The following is a 14,004-nucleotide window of genomic DNA, read 5'->3' on the forward strand; positions in this document are numbered from 1 at the left end:
GGCATGTGCCACTAGGCCCAGCTAATGTTTTTTTTTTTCGTATATTTTGTAGAGTTGGAGTTTCACCATATTGGCCAGGCTGGTCTCGAACGCCTGGCCTCAAGTGATCCACCCGCCTTGGCCTCCCAAAGTGCTAGGATACAGGCGTGAGCCACCATGCCTAGCCAGAAGTCTTATGTGATAAGAAAATATGTCCACATAATTATGCCTTTGTTTTTCATGCTTATAAGCAAAAATATACCCCAGTGATTGTATTATGTGCTCCAAGAATGCATCAATCCTATTTAACATTTATTCCTACGAGAAAATTAATCTTGAAATATTTGAGCTTTTCATTTTACAGGGTCACCAGAAATACATTCTCAAAAAAAAAAAAAAGGCACTATCTTGAACTTGGCATAGCTAATAAAAAGAGTAGGTTAGGGTTTCTGAAATGATAAAAAAGAATGAAGTGAAAACTAGATAATAATTTTGAAATACCAAGTTAGGATCCTGAACAAGATAAACTCTACAATATAATAGGATGCTACCAGAATGAGTGATTCAAGGAAGTAGAAGTGGACTGCCAGAATCTTTATATCACCATTGGTATAAATAATACCATACTTCTGCACTGTCTGGGAAGTGAGGTGCACCTCTGCCCAGTCACCTCACAGTCTGGGAAGTGAAGAGCGCCTCTGCCTGGCCACTGTGCAATCCTCCAAGTGTGAAGTGACAGCCTTGTGTGTGATCTTTCTGCCCTCCCCAAGTTTGCATTTTGACATTAAAGTTTACTTTTTAATTAAAAAATAAAATAAAATAAAATAAAATAAATAAATAACACCATACTTCATTATTTGGACAAACAGGGAATGATAAATGTCTAAATACTTTCAATAAAGCAATCTTGTGACAATTTGAAATGTGTAATTACAATAAAGCTATCATTTGTGTAGTAGCACTTCAATGAAAAAAAGCACAAACATATCTTTGTAATACAAACCAATTATTGTTTTTATTACCAATAATGAATAGAGCATTGACCAATGCCTTAGATTTCTTAAAACTGTCTTTATTAGAAAGAACTTTTAATTACCTTAAAGGTAAAGGCCATGTCACTATCCTGACTGATGGGTGGGGTGCACACATAGTAAGAGCTCCATAAATACATAATACTGGGTGACTTATCTGACATAACACATTACCACTCGGGGCCTTTATAGCTATGTGATTTCATAACTTCTCTTTGCTTAGCAATATGTAAAAGGAAAGAATAAGATCAATAATTATTCTTTGCCTTTTGGCTAAGGGATTAGGAAGAAAGTGCTTGGGACAATCTCCACTCAAGCCATTTCTTTAATCCTCCAAATACTAACGAGAAAAACATTATCCCAGGTCCTTCCCTCCTCCTCCTCTCTCTATTTCCTGGTCCAAATCCAGTATTTTTAGAACACTTAAGTATAAAAATGATAGAAAATAATATTAATCAAATAAGTAAATAGAATGTACCAGAAATAAAATTTCTTATTTTCAGCTGGGTGTGGTGGCTCATGCCTGTAATCCCAGCACTTTGGGAGGCCAAGGTGGGCGGATCACGAGGTCAGGAGTTCGAGACCAGCCTGGCCAACATGGTGAAACCCCATCTCTACTAAAAATACAAAAATTAGCCAGGCGTCGTGGTGGGCGCCTATAGTCCCAGCTACTCGGGAGGCTGAGGCAGGAGAATTGCTTGAACCCGGGAGGCAGAGGTTGCAGAGAGCTGAGATCGCGCCACTGCACTCCAGTTTGGGTGACTGAGCAAGGCTCCGTCTCAAAAAATATAAAAAATAAAACTTTTTTTTCCTTCTGGTTTAGTTGTAAATCTCCCTTTTCAAATCCTTTACTACAATGCATACTTAGGTTCTCATTTTTTAAATTAAATACAGATATATATGGAAATTCGGCCACCAAAAAAACACACAAAACAACAAAAAACAAACAGTGAAGGAATTTTAAAGAGTAGTTATCTTTATACAGTGAAGCTAAATATAATTTTCAGTTTCTTCTTTACACTTTTAAATTGTTAACAGAAAATAGATAATATTTTTGCAATCAGAAAAAACATTACTATAATTTTGAAAAATGTAATTAACTGTTTTTTTGAGATGGACTTTCCCTCTTGTTGACCAGGCTGGAGTGCAATGGCGCGATCTCGGCTCACTGTAACCTCTGCCTCCCGGGTTCAAGAGATTATCCTGCCTCAGCCTCCCAAGTAGCTGGGATTACAGGCATGTGCCACCATGCCCAGCTAATTTTATATCTTTAGTAGAGACAGGGTTTCACCATGTTGGTTAGGCTGGTCTGGAACTCTTGACCTCAGATGATCCACCCACCTTGGCTTCCCAAAGGGCTGGGATTACAGGTGTGAGCCACTGCACCCGGCCTGGCCTAACTTTTGATTATTCACATTTAGTTAAATTTTACATTGCCCATCTAAAATGACTCCTGACACCTAAAATATTCATGCTTACAAGGTATGTTATCATAAGAAGCAAATTCTATTAATAACCTAAATGAAATGATTAAATATATGGGCTATGAAAAAACTTTAAAATGAATTCTGAAGAGAAATATTAAAGACTTGGCAGTTAGCCTGAAGTGAAATTTTGTTAGTTTTTGTGAATTTAAGATTTGGGCCTGAGAACACAACTGCTTACACAAACTCGTAACTATAATTCTTTCTCCCTACTATAAAGTTAAATTTCATATCCTTGGAACTATCATTTCCCCAACAGCCACTTAGTTCACCAAGCTTGTATTTCACACAAACAGATGTCCTTCCCCTACCCTCACCTATGGCTTTCTTCAACTGCACTTCCATTCTGACTTCATGATCTGGCCTTTTAAATTCCAGAAACTCCAGAATTTAGTGATACATATCACAGAAGAAACTAAAGAAATAATATTATTTTTAATAGTAATTAATGGAATTATAAACATAACATTCTTTGCTGATAGAATACATAAATGTGTATACAGGGTTAAATTCTCCCAAAGGAAACATTTTGGCATGTTATCACCCAAAAAGTGTTATGTAGCATAAGGTAAGAAGAATCCTTTCGTCTTTAAACATTCTTACCTCATCAAATCCAGCAGCTTGCAAGTCTTGAAGCATCTGTGGATTAACTTCTGATGTACTCCGAGAAGAATTTGTTTCATTTGCAAATGGAAGCAGAGAGTTTCGAATTTCCTGCAAGGCTTTATGATGCGTCCCAAATTTGGGTGGATTTCTGACTTGTCGAGGATCTTCGGTTGACATTTTACTCATGTTATGCTCAGCCTTAGCAGCATCAGATGGTTTAGATAAATTCCTAAGGGATTCCCGAATTTCTTGTAACATCTGCCGGCTACTGCCAGTATAGTTACTGGCAGGAAAGGTCTTAGGCCTCATTTGTCTATATCCTTCTGGCTTTTCACTCCTCTTCATGAAAACATCTATATATGTAGCCCACACGAAGGACTTCTTTATTTGATAGATCCAGAGCTTTCTTCTGAGCACAAGTGAAAATGATCCTTCAAGGAAGTCCCCAGGACTGTTAAAATTCTTTACAATATAAATAATTAACTCTATAAAAGAAAGAAAGAAAGGAAAGCTATAAAGTGGTTAATAAAGCAGTACCATGTATTAGAGGAAAAGTCCATTGATACAGGGGTTAAGAGATTCAGGTTATAGTTCTGACTCCATTAAGGATTACTCCGGGTTCAGGACAAGTTACTTAATCTCTCCATGCCTACTTCCTAGCCTATAACCTAGATTTACCTCAAATCATAGCTATGATGATTTAAAGAAAAAAAAAAAGTTCCTTAGTAAGCATACCAAGCATTTATACAAATGCCAGGGATTATTAAGTGAACAATAAGACAGGTAACCTCTTATTAACAACTTCACCTAGAGGATCAAATTTTAAATTTTACAAATCAGACTTCAAGATTTCTTTAGAAGGGTATTGTTGCTTTAAATTTATTTTTATTTTTTTATTTTTATTTTTTGAGATGGAGTCTCACTCTGTCACCCAGACTGGAGTGCAGTGGCGCGATCTTGCCTCACTGTAAACTCTGCCTCCTGGGTTCAAGCAATTCTCCTGCCTCAGCCTCCCCAATAGCTGGGATTACAGGCACCCGCCACCACGCCCAGCTAACTTTTTTTGTATTTTTAGTAGAGAGGGGGTTTCGCCATGTTGGCCAGGCTGGTCTTGAACTCCTGACCTCATGATCCACCCACCTCAGCCTCCCAAAGTGCTGGGATTACAGGTGTGAGCCACCGCACCCAGCCTTTTTTTTTTTGAGACAGAATCTTGCTCTACCACCCAGGCTAGAGTGCAGGAGTGTAGTGGTGCGACCTTGGCTCACTGCAACCTCCGCCTCTCAGGTTCAAGTGATTCTCATGCCTCAGCATCCCAAGTAGCTGTGATTACAGGTGTCTGCCACCACGCCCAGCTAATTTTTGTATCGTTTAGTAGAGATGGGGTTTCACTATGTTGGCCAGGCTGGTCTCGAACTCCTGGCCTCAAGTGATTCACCTGCCTTGGCCTCCCAAAGTGCTGGGATTGCAGGCTTGAGCCACTGCAATCCTCCACTTTAAAAAGATTTTTAAACCACTATTCCAGAAGGTCCCTTTATGCTTCAAAAACAGATGCCTGAGTTTATTTTCCAAGCTATGAACTAGGACTCTGATATGGTTTGGATCTGTGTCCCCACCAAATCTCATGTCGAACTTTAGTCCCCACTTTTGAAGGTGGGGTCTGGTGGGAGATGGTTGGATCTTGTGGATGAATCTCATGAATGGCTTAGCTGGATATACAGTACTTCTCTGAGTACTAGAAAAGCACAGCACTTGTAATGGAAAGCAGCAACAAAAAATGAGATTCAAGTACTTGTTCAGGGGCCAGGCATGGTGGCTCAGGCCTATAATCACAGCACTTGGGAGGCCAAGAAGGGAGGACTGCTTGAGCTCAGGAATTTGAGACCAACCTGGGCAACATAGGGAGACCCTGTCTACATTAAAAAAAAAAAATTACTTGTTCTGTTAATTAGCAGCAATGTGGACTTGGGCATTTAATTCTCTGAAACTGACTCCTGAGACATAAAGTGGTTATCAACATCTAATAAATTGAACTAGGATTAAGAGGAACAATGCAACACAAGTAAAGGAATATACACACAAGTATGTGAAGATGTAGGCTGTTCCTCGCAACATCATTTATAACAGCAAAAGTTGACACCAGTCCAGATGTTCATCAGTGGAGGATTGTTCAAGTAATTCATAGTACATTTATATAATATACATCTAAGTCAAAAAGAATGATGCAGTTCTTTTTTTTCTGAGATGGAGTTTCGCTCTTGTTCCCCAGGCTGGAGTGCAATGGCACGATCTTGGCTCACTGCAACCTCTACCTCCCGGGTTCAAGTGATTCTCCTGCCTCAGCCTCCCGAATAGCTGGGATTACAGGCATGCACCACCGTGCCCAGTTAATTTTGTATTTTTAGTAGAGACGGGATTTATCCATGTTGGTCAGGCTGGTCTAGGACTCCCGACCTCAGGTGATCCACCCACCTCAGCCTCCCAAAGTGCTGGGATTACAGGCGTGAGCCACTGTGGCCGGCAGAATGATATAGTTCTATATAATGTACAGACATAAACAGATAAGCAAATGTATCCTAAGCAAAAAAAGCAAATTCACCATACTGTATACAAAACTAACCTATTTTCTGTTCTAAAATTAGATTACAATTTATTGCTGTGAAAATATGCTAAAAAAACACTTTAAATGGGTAAACTTAGGGTTGTTTTTTTTTTTTTTTTTGAGACAGGGTCTCCTTCTGTTGCTCAGGCTGGAGTACAGTGGTTTGATCACAGCTCACTGCAGCCTCAACCTCCTGTGCTCATCCTCCTGCCTAAGCCTCCCAAGTAGCTGGGAATGCAGGAACATGCCACCCTGTCCAGCTAATTTGTTAATTTTTTGTAAAACAAAGTCTCCCTATGTTGCTCAGGCTGGTCTTGAACTCCTGGGTTCAAGTGCTCAGGTAAGCCTCCTGCCTCAGCCTCCCAAAGTGGTGGGATTATAGGCATGAGCCACCCCACCTAGCCTGAGTAAACTTTATAGTATATAAATTGTATGTTAATAAAGCTGTTAAAAAATATACCCATTTTTAATTTTTTAAAATTTATATTTATAGAAATTAATTATATATACACACACACACACACATATTTGCAGCAGGCCTGAGACATGACGAAGCCCTGCAGCAGCCACTAGAGGTAGTCTCCTGATGACTTCACCTCATAAATCAGTGCTCTCATGGCACAATTGCTAAATTAGCTATGAATCAATCAAACTCTATTAAAGCAGCTCACATTTCTCCACTTTGGAAAAAAAAAAGATGAACTTTTTCATTGCCTAAAATTGCACATATTCTATCTATAACATAATAATACATGAATAATATAATTATTTTGTAAATGAAATTAGGATGGACATACCATGTGCTTTTTATGAAGGAAGCTGGTCCCTAAAGCATTTTCTTTTCTAAGCTTTCCCAAAATATTAATTTAATAGCTTACTAATGAGTTTTTCTAAGCTTAACATTTAGCTCGCCAGTCTAAAGTTTGCAGAATTCACCTCTGGCCCTTTCTAAAAGTGAAGATACTTTCTATATTAGGTCTTCTGAAACCTACCATTTCTCCATGATCAAGGATTAACACTGTTGTGGAATCTTACCTGTCAGTTCTTTTAATATCTGGATTGCAATTCATTTATAGGATCTAGGTATTCTTTCAATATCTCACTTATTTTGGGTTTCAACTCTAAGTTAATCATCACTTATTATTGTTATTTTACCATTTCCAAGATCATTCTGACAGAGAGAGAGAGAGAAAAAAAAAAAAAAAAAGAAAAGAAACATAGTTTTGCTTCTGTCAAAATATTTGCTTCCATTTCCCTATAATGGGACCTGGTCACCAGTAGGTAGTGCAAAAATATTTGAACTTACAAATGCAGGTAACTTGCCCCTTCTTTCTGCTGTTAAAAAAATACAGCATGCATCCTTATTGAAAAATTCAAGTATTTATATAAATATATACAGTAGAAAAAAATAGAAGTCCCTCATAATTCACCTTCCTCAAGAGTGAGAATCACTGTAGTGGGCTGAATAATTGCCTCTCAAAAGATATTCCTGAGCCAGGCACGGTGGCTCACTCCTATAATCCCAGCACTTTGGGAGGCCAAGGCGGGTGGATCACCTGAGGTCGAGAGTTTGAGACCAGCCTGACCAACATGGAGAAACCCCGTCTCTACTAAAAATACAAAATTAGCTGGGTGTGGTGGCACATGCCTGTAATCTCAGCTACCCGGGAGGCTAAGGCAGAAGAATCGCTTGAACCCGGGAGGTGGAGGTTATGGTGAGCCAAGATCGTGCCATTGCACTCCAGCCTGGGCAACAAGAGCGAAACCCGGTCTCAAAAAAAAAAAAAAAAAAAAAAAAAAAAGACATTCCTGGCTTATGCCTGTAATCCCAACACTTTGGGAGGCCAAAGTGGGAGGATCACTTGAGCTCAGTAGTTCAAGACCAGCCTGGGTGGGCAACATGGCAAAACCCCATCTCCACAAATACTACAAAAAATGAGCTGAGTGTGGCAGTGTGTGTGACTAGTACCAGCTGCTCAGGTGACTGAGGTGGGAGATCACTTGAGCCCAGGAGGTAGAGGCTACAGTGAGCCATGACTGTACCACTGCACTCCAGCCTAGGAGAGACAGTGAGACCCTGTCTCAAAAAAAAAAAAAAAAAAGATATTCCCCTTCCTAATCTTCTCTGGAACTTGTAAATGTTATCTTATTTGGAAAAAGGGATGTTGCAGATGTGATTAAGGATTCTGAGATTAAGTTATTGTCATGGATTAACAGAGTAAGTCCCACATGCAATTACAAGTGTCCTTTTGAGAGGCAGAAGGAGGTCTGATTCACACAGAAAAAGGAAGGCAATGTGATGATGAAGTCAGAAGCCAAGGATGACAGCAGCCAACAGAAGCTGGAAGTGGCAAGGGACAGCTTCTCTCCTAGAGCCTCTGGAAGAAAACTGGCCTTGCTAATGCCTTGATTTTTTAGACGTCTGGCCTCCAGAACTGTGAGAGGATAAATTTATGTTGTTTTAAGCCACCAGGTTTATAGTGATTTGTTACATAAGACACAGGAAACTAATAATAATCACTATTAATACTGAATATTCTAACATATACTACTATTAACCAAAATGGGATCATAATACACAAAATTGGACATCTCTTTTTTTTTTTTTTTGAAGATGGAGTCTCGCTCTGTCACCCAGGCTGGAGTGCAGTGGGGTGATCTTGGCTCACTGCAACCTCTGCCTCCCTGGTTCAAGCAATTCTCCTGCCTCAGCCTCCTGAGTAGCCGAGATCACAGGTGTGCACCACCACGCCAGGCTAATTTTTGTATTTCTAGTAGAGATGGGGTTTCACCATGTAGGTCAGGCTGGTCTCGAACTCCTGACCTCGTGATCTGCCCGCCTCGGCCTCCCAAAGTGCTGGGATTACAGGTATGAGCCACTGTGCCCGGCCGGACATCTCATTCTTTTACATAATCATGGGGAATTATGAGAAGACAATGGGGTCTGGGGGTTTACGCCTGTAATCCCAATACTTTCAGAGGCCCAGGTGGGAGGATCACTTGAGGCAAGGAGTTCAAGACAAGAAGAGAATGTAGGGGACTGACTCATATTCAGAGAAGGACTGTGTGGTAGATAGAGCTCCCTCTCCCCTCTCCCCTCCCCCCTCTCCCCTCCCCCCTCTCCCCTCTCCCCTCTCCCCTCTCCCCTCTTTCCACGGTCTCCCTCTGATGCCGAGCCGAAGCTGGACGGTACTGCTGCCATCTCAGCTCACTGCAACCTCCCTGCCCGATTCTCCTGCCTCAGCCTGCCGAGTGCCTGCGATTGCAGGCGTGCGCCGCCACGCCTGACTGGTTTTCGTATTTTTTTGGTGGAGACGGGGTTTCGATGTGTCGGCTGGGCTGGTCTCCAGCTCCTAACCGCGAGTGATCCGCCAGCCTCGGCCTCCCGAGGTGCCGGGATTGCAGACGGAGTCTCGTTAACTCAGTGCTCAATGGCGCCCAGGCTGGAGTGCAGTGGCGTGATCTCGGCTCGCTACAACCACCTCCCAGCCGCCTGCCTTGGCCTCCCTAAGTGCCGAGATTGCAGCCTCTGCCTGGCAGCCACCCCGTCTGGGAAGTGAGGAGCGTCTCCGCCTGACTGCCCATCGTCTGGGATGTGAGGAGCCCCTCTGCCTGGCTGCCCAGTCTGGAAAGTGAGGAGCGTCTCTGCCCGGCCGCCATCCCATCTAGGAAGTGAGGAGCGCCTCTTCCCGGCCGCCATCACATCTGGGAAGTGAGGAGCGTCTCTGCCCGGCCGCCCATCGTCTGAGATGTGGGGAGCACCTCTGCCCTGCCGCCCCGTCCGGGATGTGAGGAGTGTCTCTGCCCGGCCGCCCTGTCTGAGAAGTGAGGAGACCCTCTGCCTGGCAACCGCCCCGTCTGAGAAGTGAGGAGCCCCTCCGCCCGGCAGCCACCCCGTCTGAGAAGTGAGGAGCGTCCTCCCTCCTCGTCTGGGAGGGAGGTGGGGGGGTCAGCCCCCCGCCCGGCCAGCCGCCCCGTCCGGGAGGTGAGGGGCACCTCTGCCCGGCCGCCCCTACCGGGAAGTGAGGAGCCCCTCTGCCCGGCCAGCCGCCTCATCCGGGAGGGAGGTGGGGGGGGTCAGCCCCCCGCCTGGCCAGCCGCCCCGTCCAGGAGGCGAGGGGTGCCTCTGCCCGGCCACCCCTACTGGGAAGTGAGGAGCCCCTCTGCCCGTCTAGCCGCCCCGTCCGGGAGGGAGGTGGGGGGGTCAGCCCCCCTCCCGGCCAGCCGCCCCATCCGGGAGGGAGGTGGGGGGGTCAGCCCCCCGCCCGGCCAGCCGCCCCGTCCGGGAGGGAGGTGGGGGGATCAGCCCCCTGCCCGGCCAGCCGCCCTGTCCAGGAGGTGGGGGGGGCGCCTCTGCCCGGCCGCCCCTACTGGGAAGTGAGGAGCCCCTCTGCCCGGCCAGCCGCTCTGTCTGGGAGGGAGGTGGGGGGGTCAGCCCCCGGCCCGGCCAGCCGCCCCGTCCGGGAGGGAGGTTGGGGGGTTAGCCCCCCGCCTGGCCAGCCGCCCCATCCGGGAGGTGAGGGGCGCCTCTGCCCGGCCGCCCCTTCTGGGAAGTGAGGAGCCCCTCTGCCCGGCCAGCCGCCCCGTCTGGGAGGGAGGTGGGGGGGTCAGCCCCCCGCCCGGCCAGCCGCCCCGTCCGGGAGGGAGGTGGGGGGGGTCAGCCCCCCGCCCGGCCAGCCACCCCGTCCGGGAGGGAGGTGGGGGGGGTCAGCCCCCCGCCCGGCCAGCCGCCCCGTCCGGGAGGGAGGTGGGGGGGGTCAGCCCCCCGCCCGGCCAGCCGCCCCGTCCGGGAGGGAGGTGGGGGGGGTCAGCCCCCCGCCCGGCCAGCCGCCCCGTCCGGGAGGGAGGTGGGGGGGGTCAGCCCCCCGCCCGGCCAGCCGCCCCGTCCGGGAGGGAGGTGGGGGGGTCAGCCCCCCGCCCGGCCAGCCGCCCTGTCCGGGAGGTGAGGGGCGCCTCTGCCCGGCCGCCCCTACCGGGAAGTGAGGAGCCCCTCTGCCCGGCCAGCCGCCCCGTCCGGGAGGGAGGTGGGGGGGTCAGCCCCCCGCCCGGCCAGCCGCCCCGTCCGGGAGGGAGGTGGGGGGGGTCAGCCCCCCGCCCGGCCAGCCGCCCCGTCCGGGAGGGAGGTGGGGGGGTCAGCCCCCCGCCCGGCCAGCCGCCCTGTCCGGGAGGTGAGGGGCGCCTCTGCCCAGCCGCCCCTACCGGGAAGTGAGGAGCCCCTCTGCCCGGCCAGCCGCCCCCTCCGGGAGGGAGGTGGGGGGGTCAGCCCCCCGCCGGGCCAGCCGCCCCGTCGGGGAAGTGAGGGGCGCCTCTGCCCGGCCGCCCCTACTGGGAAGTGAGGAGCCCCTCTGCCCGGCCAGCCGCCCTGTCCGGGAGGGAGGTGGGGGGTCAGCCCCCCGCCTGGCCAGCCGCCCCGTCCGGGAGGGAGGTGGGGGGGGTCAGCCCCCCGCCCGGCCAGCCGCCCCGTCTGGGAGGTGAGGGGCGCTTCTGCCCGGCCGCCCCTACTGGGAAGTGAGGAGCTCCTCTGCCCGGCCACCACCCCATCTGGGAGGTGTACTCAACAGCTCATTGAGAACGGGCCATGAAGACAATGGCGGTTTTGTGGAATAGAAAGGGGGGAAAGGTGGGGAAAAGATTGAGAAATCGGATGGTTGCTGTGTCTGTGTAGAAAGAGGTAGACATGGGAGACTTTTCATTTTGTTCTGTACTAAGAAAAATTCTTCTGCCTTGGGATCCTGTTGATCTGTGACCTTACCCCCAACCCTGTGCTCTCTGAAACATGTGCTGTATCCACTCAGGGTTGAATGGATTAAGGGCGGTGCAAGATGTGCTTTGTTAAACAGATGCTTGAAGGCAGCATGTTCGTTAAGAGTCATCACCACTCCTTAATCTCAAGTACCCAGGGACACAAACACTGCGGAAGGCCGCAGGGTCCTCTGCCTAGGAAAACCAGAGAACTTTGTTCACTTGTTTATCTGCTGACCTTCCCTCCACTATTGTCCTGTGACCCTGCCAAATCCCCCTCTGCGAGAAACACCCAAGAATGATCAATAAAAAAGAAAAAAAAAAAAAAAAAAAGAAGAGAATGTATTGTTGCCCAAATTTATCTTATCTTACTTTTCCCCCCCATAACATTTCATGAGATTTACATTCCATGTAGTATACATTAGAAAACGCTGGACCAGAGAAATTCATTCTCTAGTCCTATACTCTGATGTAACTCCTAACATTGAGTGCACAAAGGTCAGAGAAAGGACTGAGTTCTGGTATATGTGTAACAATGTGTTTTAGGTTTAAATAACTGAAAACTTATTTTAAGCATATTTCTATCATCTACATGTTGAAAATACTTGTGGATAAAATAAATAATGTCTGGAATTTATTTCAAAATAATTTGGTTGTGTGCTGAAGGGGTTGGGGATATAAATGAGACAAAAGTCTTCATTTGTTGAAAACTGTTGTAGCTGAGTAATGGGTATATGAGGGTTCACTGTACTAGTCTCTTTCTTCTTATTATTTATTTTTTAGAGACAGGGGCTCACCATGTTGCCCAGGCTAGTCTTGAACTCCTGGCATCAAGCAATCCTACTGCCTTGGCCTTTCTCTTTACTTTTGTGTATTCTTGAAGTTTTCCAAAATAGAGAGTTAAAAAAGAAAAAAAAAAAAGGAAAGGAAATGACTGGATCCTAGAATGGCTCTGCTACAAATTCTTATTTAAATACATGCAATTAAAATACACAGGATTCATTTTAAAGAAACTATTATTTCCATCAAACAATATCACTTCATTTATCAGGGGAAATAACAGAAGCATTACATTTGAATATTCATTTCAATTTTAATTGTACAAGACCAGCCTGGTCAATATGGTGAAACCCCGTCTCTACTAAAAACACAAAAATTAGCCGAGCGTGGTGGCAGGCACCTGTAGTCCCAGCTACTCGGAAGGCTGAGGCAGGAGAATCGCTTGAACCACAGAGGCAGAGGTTGCAGTGAGCGGAGACTGCACCACTGCACTCCAGCCTGGGCGACAGAGCGAGACTGGATCTCAAAAAAAAAAAAAAAAATTTCAATTGTAAGATCATCTAAATCTTCTGATTTCAAAAACGCTGAAATGGAGGAATTGTGTATATCTTTAGCCAATTGCTTTTGGTAAATATATTGTGGCAGAGACTATATTCACATACAGTACTCGACTCCATTTCCCAGATTTGGCCAAAGCTGGATGAGCAGATGTAACATATCTCAATTCTGGACTGAGGCAGTTAAAAGTCACTTTGCTTCGGTTTTCCTGCTTTAATGACAATGTAGGTTACATTCTGAGATGGTGGCTTGACAATATGGAAGGAAGGTGGATCCCTAAGCCACTGGATGGAGAACCCTACTGACTCCCACTGAACTCTGAGCAAGAGAAACATTTCTGTTGTGTTAAGCCATTGATATTTGGGGATTTGTTACCACAAAACAGCCTAATAACATTGTGAAAATAGACAAAGACTGCCCAAATGGAAACAAACAAAGGCTATTTAATCAGATCTTACTATATAGGTAGGGAGTCAGCCACTGTCAACTTGTGCTTGGCAAAGATTCAAAGGCAAGCAGGGGAGTGGGAAATCTTTATACTAAGAAAAGGGGGAAGACTTCAGGTATGCTCTGATTGTAGGTTGTTGGCATGGGAAACTGGAGGTGGGCTAACTGATGTAAACCAAAAATAAAATTCTAAGTCCTTCAACCATCTGAATGAACCCCTCCTCCCAGCCAAGAGCATTTGAAAGTTAACCTGAAAAACTAGTTCCAGCCATGATGGGAAGCGGAGTTTGGCCATACCTCATTATTCCCTCCTCCCTTTTGGAATTCAGGCACAGCTGACCAGCATTAACATTAAAACAAATCTTAAGACTGACAAAACAGACTCTCTGTAGCAATAAGATACCCAATTCCAGCCTGACTCTAGCATAGTATCACATGACAGATGGCAGGCCCTGAAAGAAATCCAAGTATTTGACCCCAAATTATGTTTCTTTGCCATATCTTCAAACAGTCCTGCAAAGCTGTCTCTTGTGGGGAAAATCTACATTCTGAAGTTAATTCCCTTCCTTTCTCAGGCCTTTTGCCTGATCCAGGAGAGAATCAACCCTGATAAGAAACATTTACAATGTATTATCTCTGAAGCTTGCCACCTGGAGGCTTCCTTTACATAATGGGAACTTCGGTCTCCACAACCCCTTACCTTGACTCAGACATTCCTTCCTATTGATTCTATCTGCATAATGGGAACCCTGGTCTCCACAACCCCTTATCTTTT

General features: G+C 46.3%; 1 protein-coding gene across 4 annotated transcripts in view; it reads right to left on the minus strand.

Moving 5' to 3' along the window:
- The window catches only part of LATS1 (large tumor suppressor kinase 1), a 59,521-nt gene that overhangs the window by 37,129 nt on the left and 8,388 nt on the right, over positions 1–14,004 (minus strand). For all 4 annotated transcript variants that reach the window (XM_001173355.7, XM_054686405.2, XM_016956455.3 and 1 more), the window contains exon 2: positions 3,098–3,585. In XM_001173355.7, the coding sequence (XP_001173355.1) occupies positions 3,098–3,445 (348 nt within the window). In that variant the 5' untranslated portion in view covers positions 3,446–3,585. The remainder of the gene's footprint in view (positions 1–3,097; positions 3,586–14,004) is intronic.

This window comes from Pan troglodytes, chromosome 5 (genome assembly GCF_028858775.2).
Source record: "Pan troglodytes isolate AG18354 chromosome 5, NHGRI_mPanTro3-v2.0_pri, whole genome shotgun sequence".
Lineage (NCBI taxonomy): Eukaryota > Metazoa > Chordata > Mammalia > Primates > Hominidae > Pan > Pan troglodytes.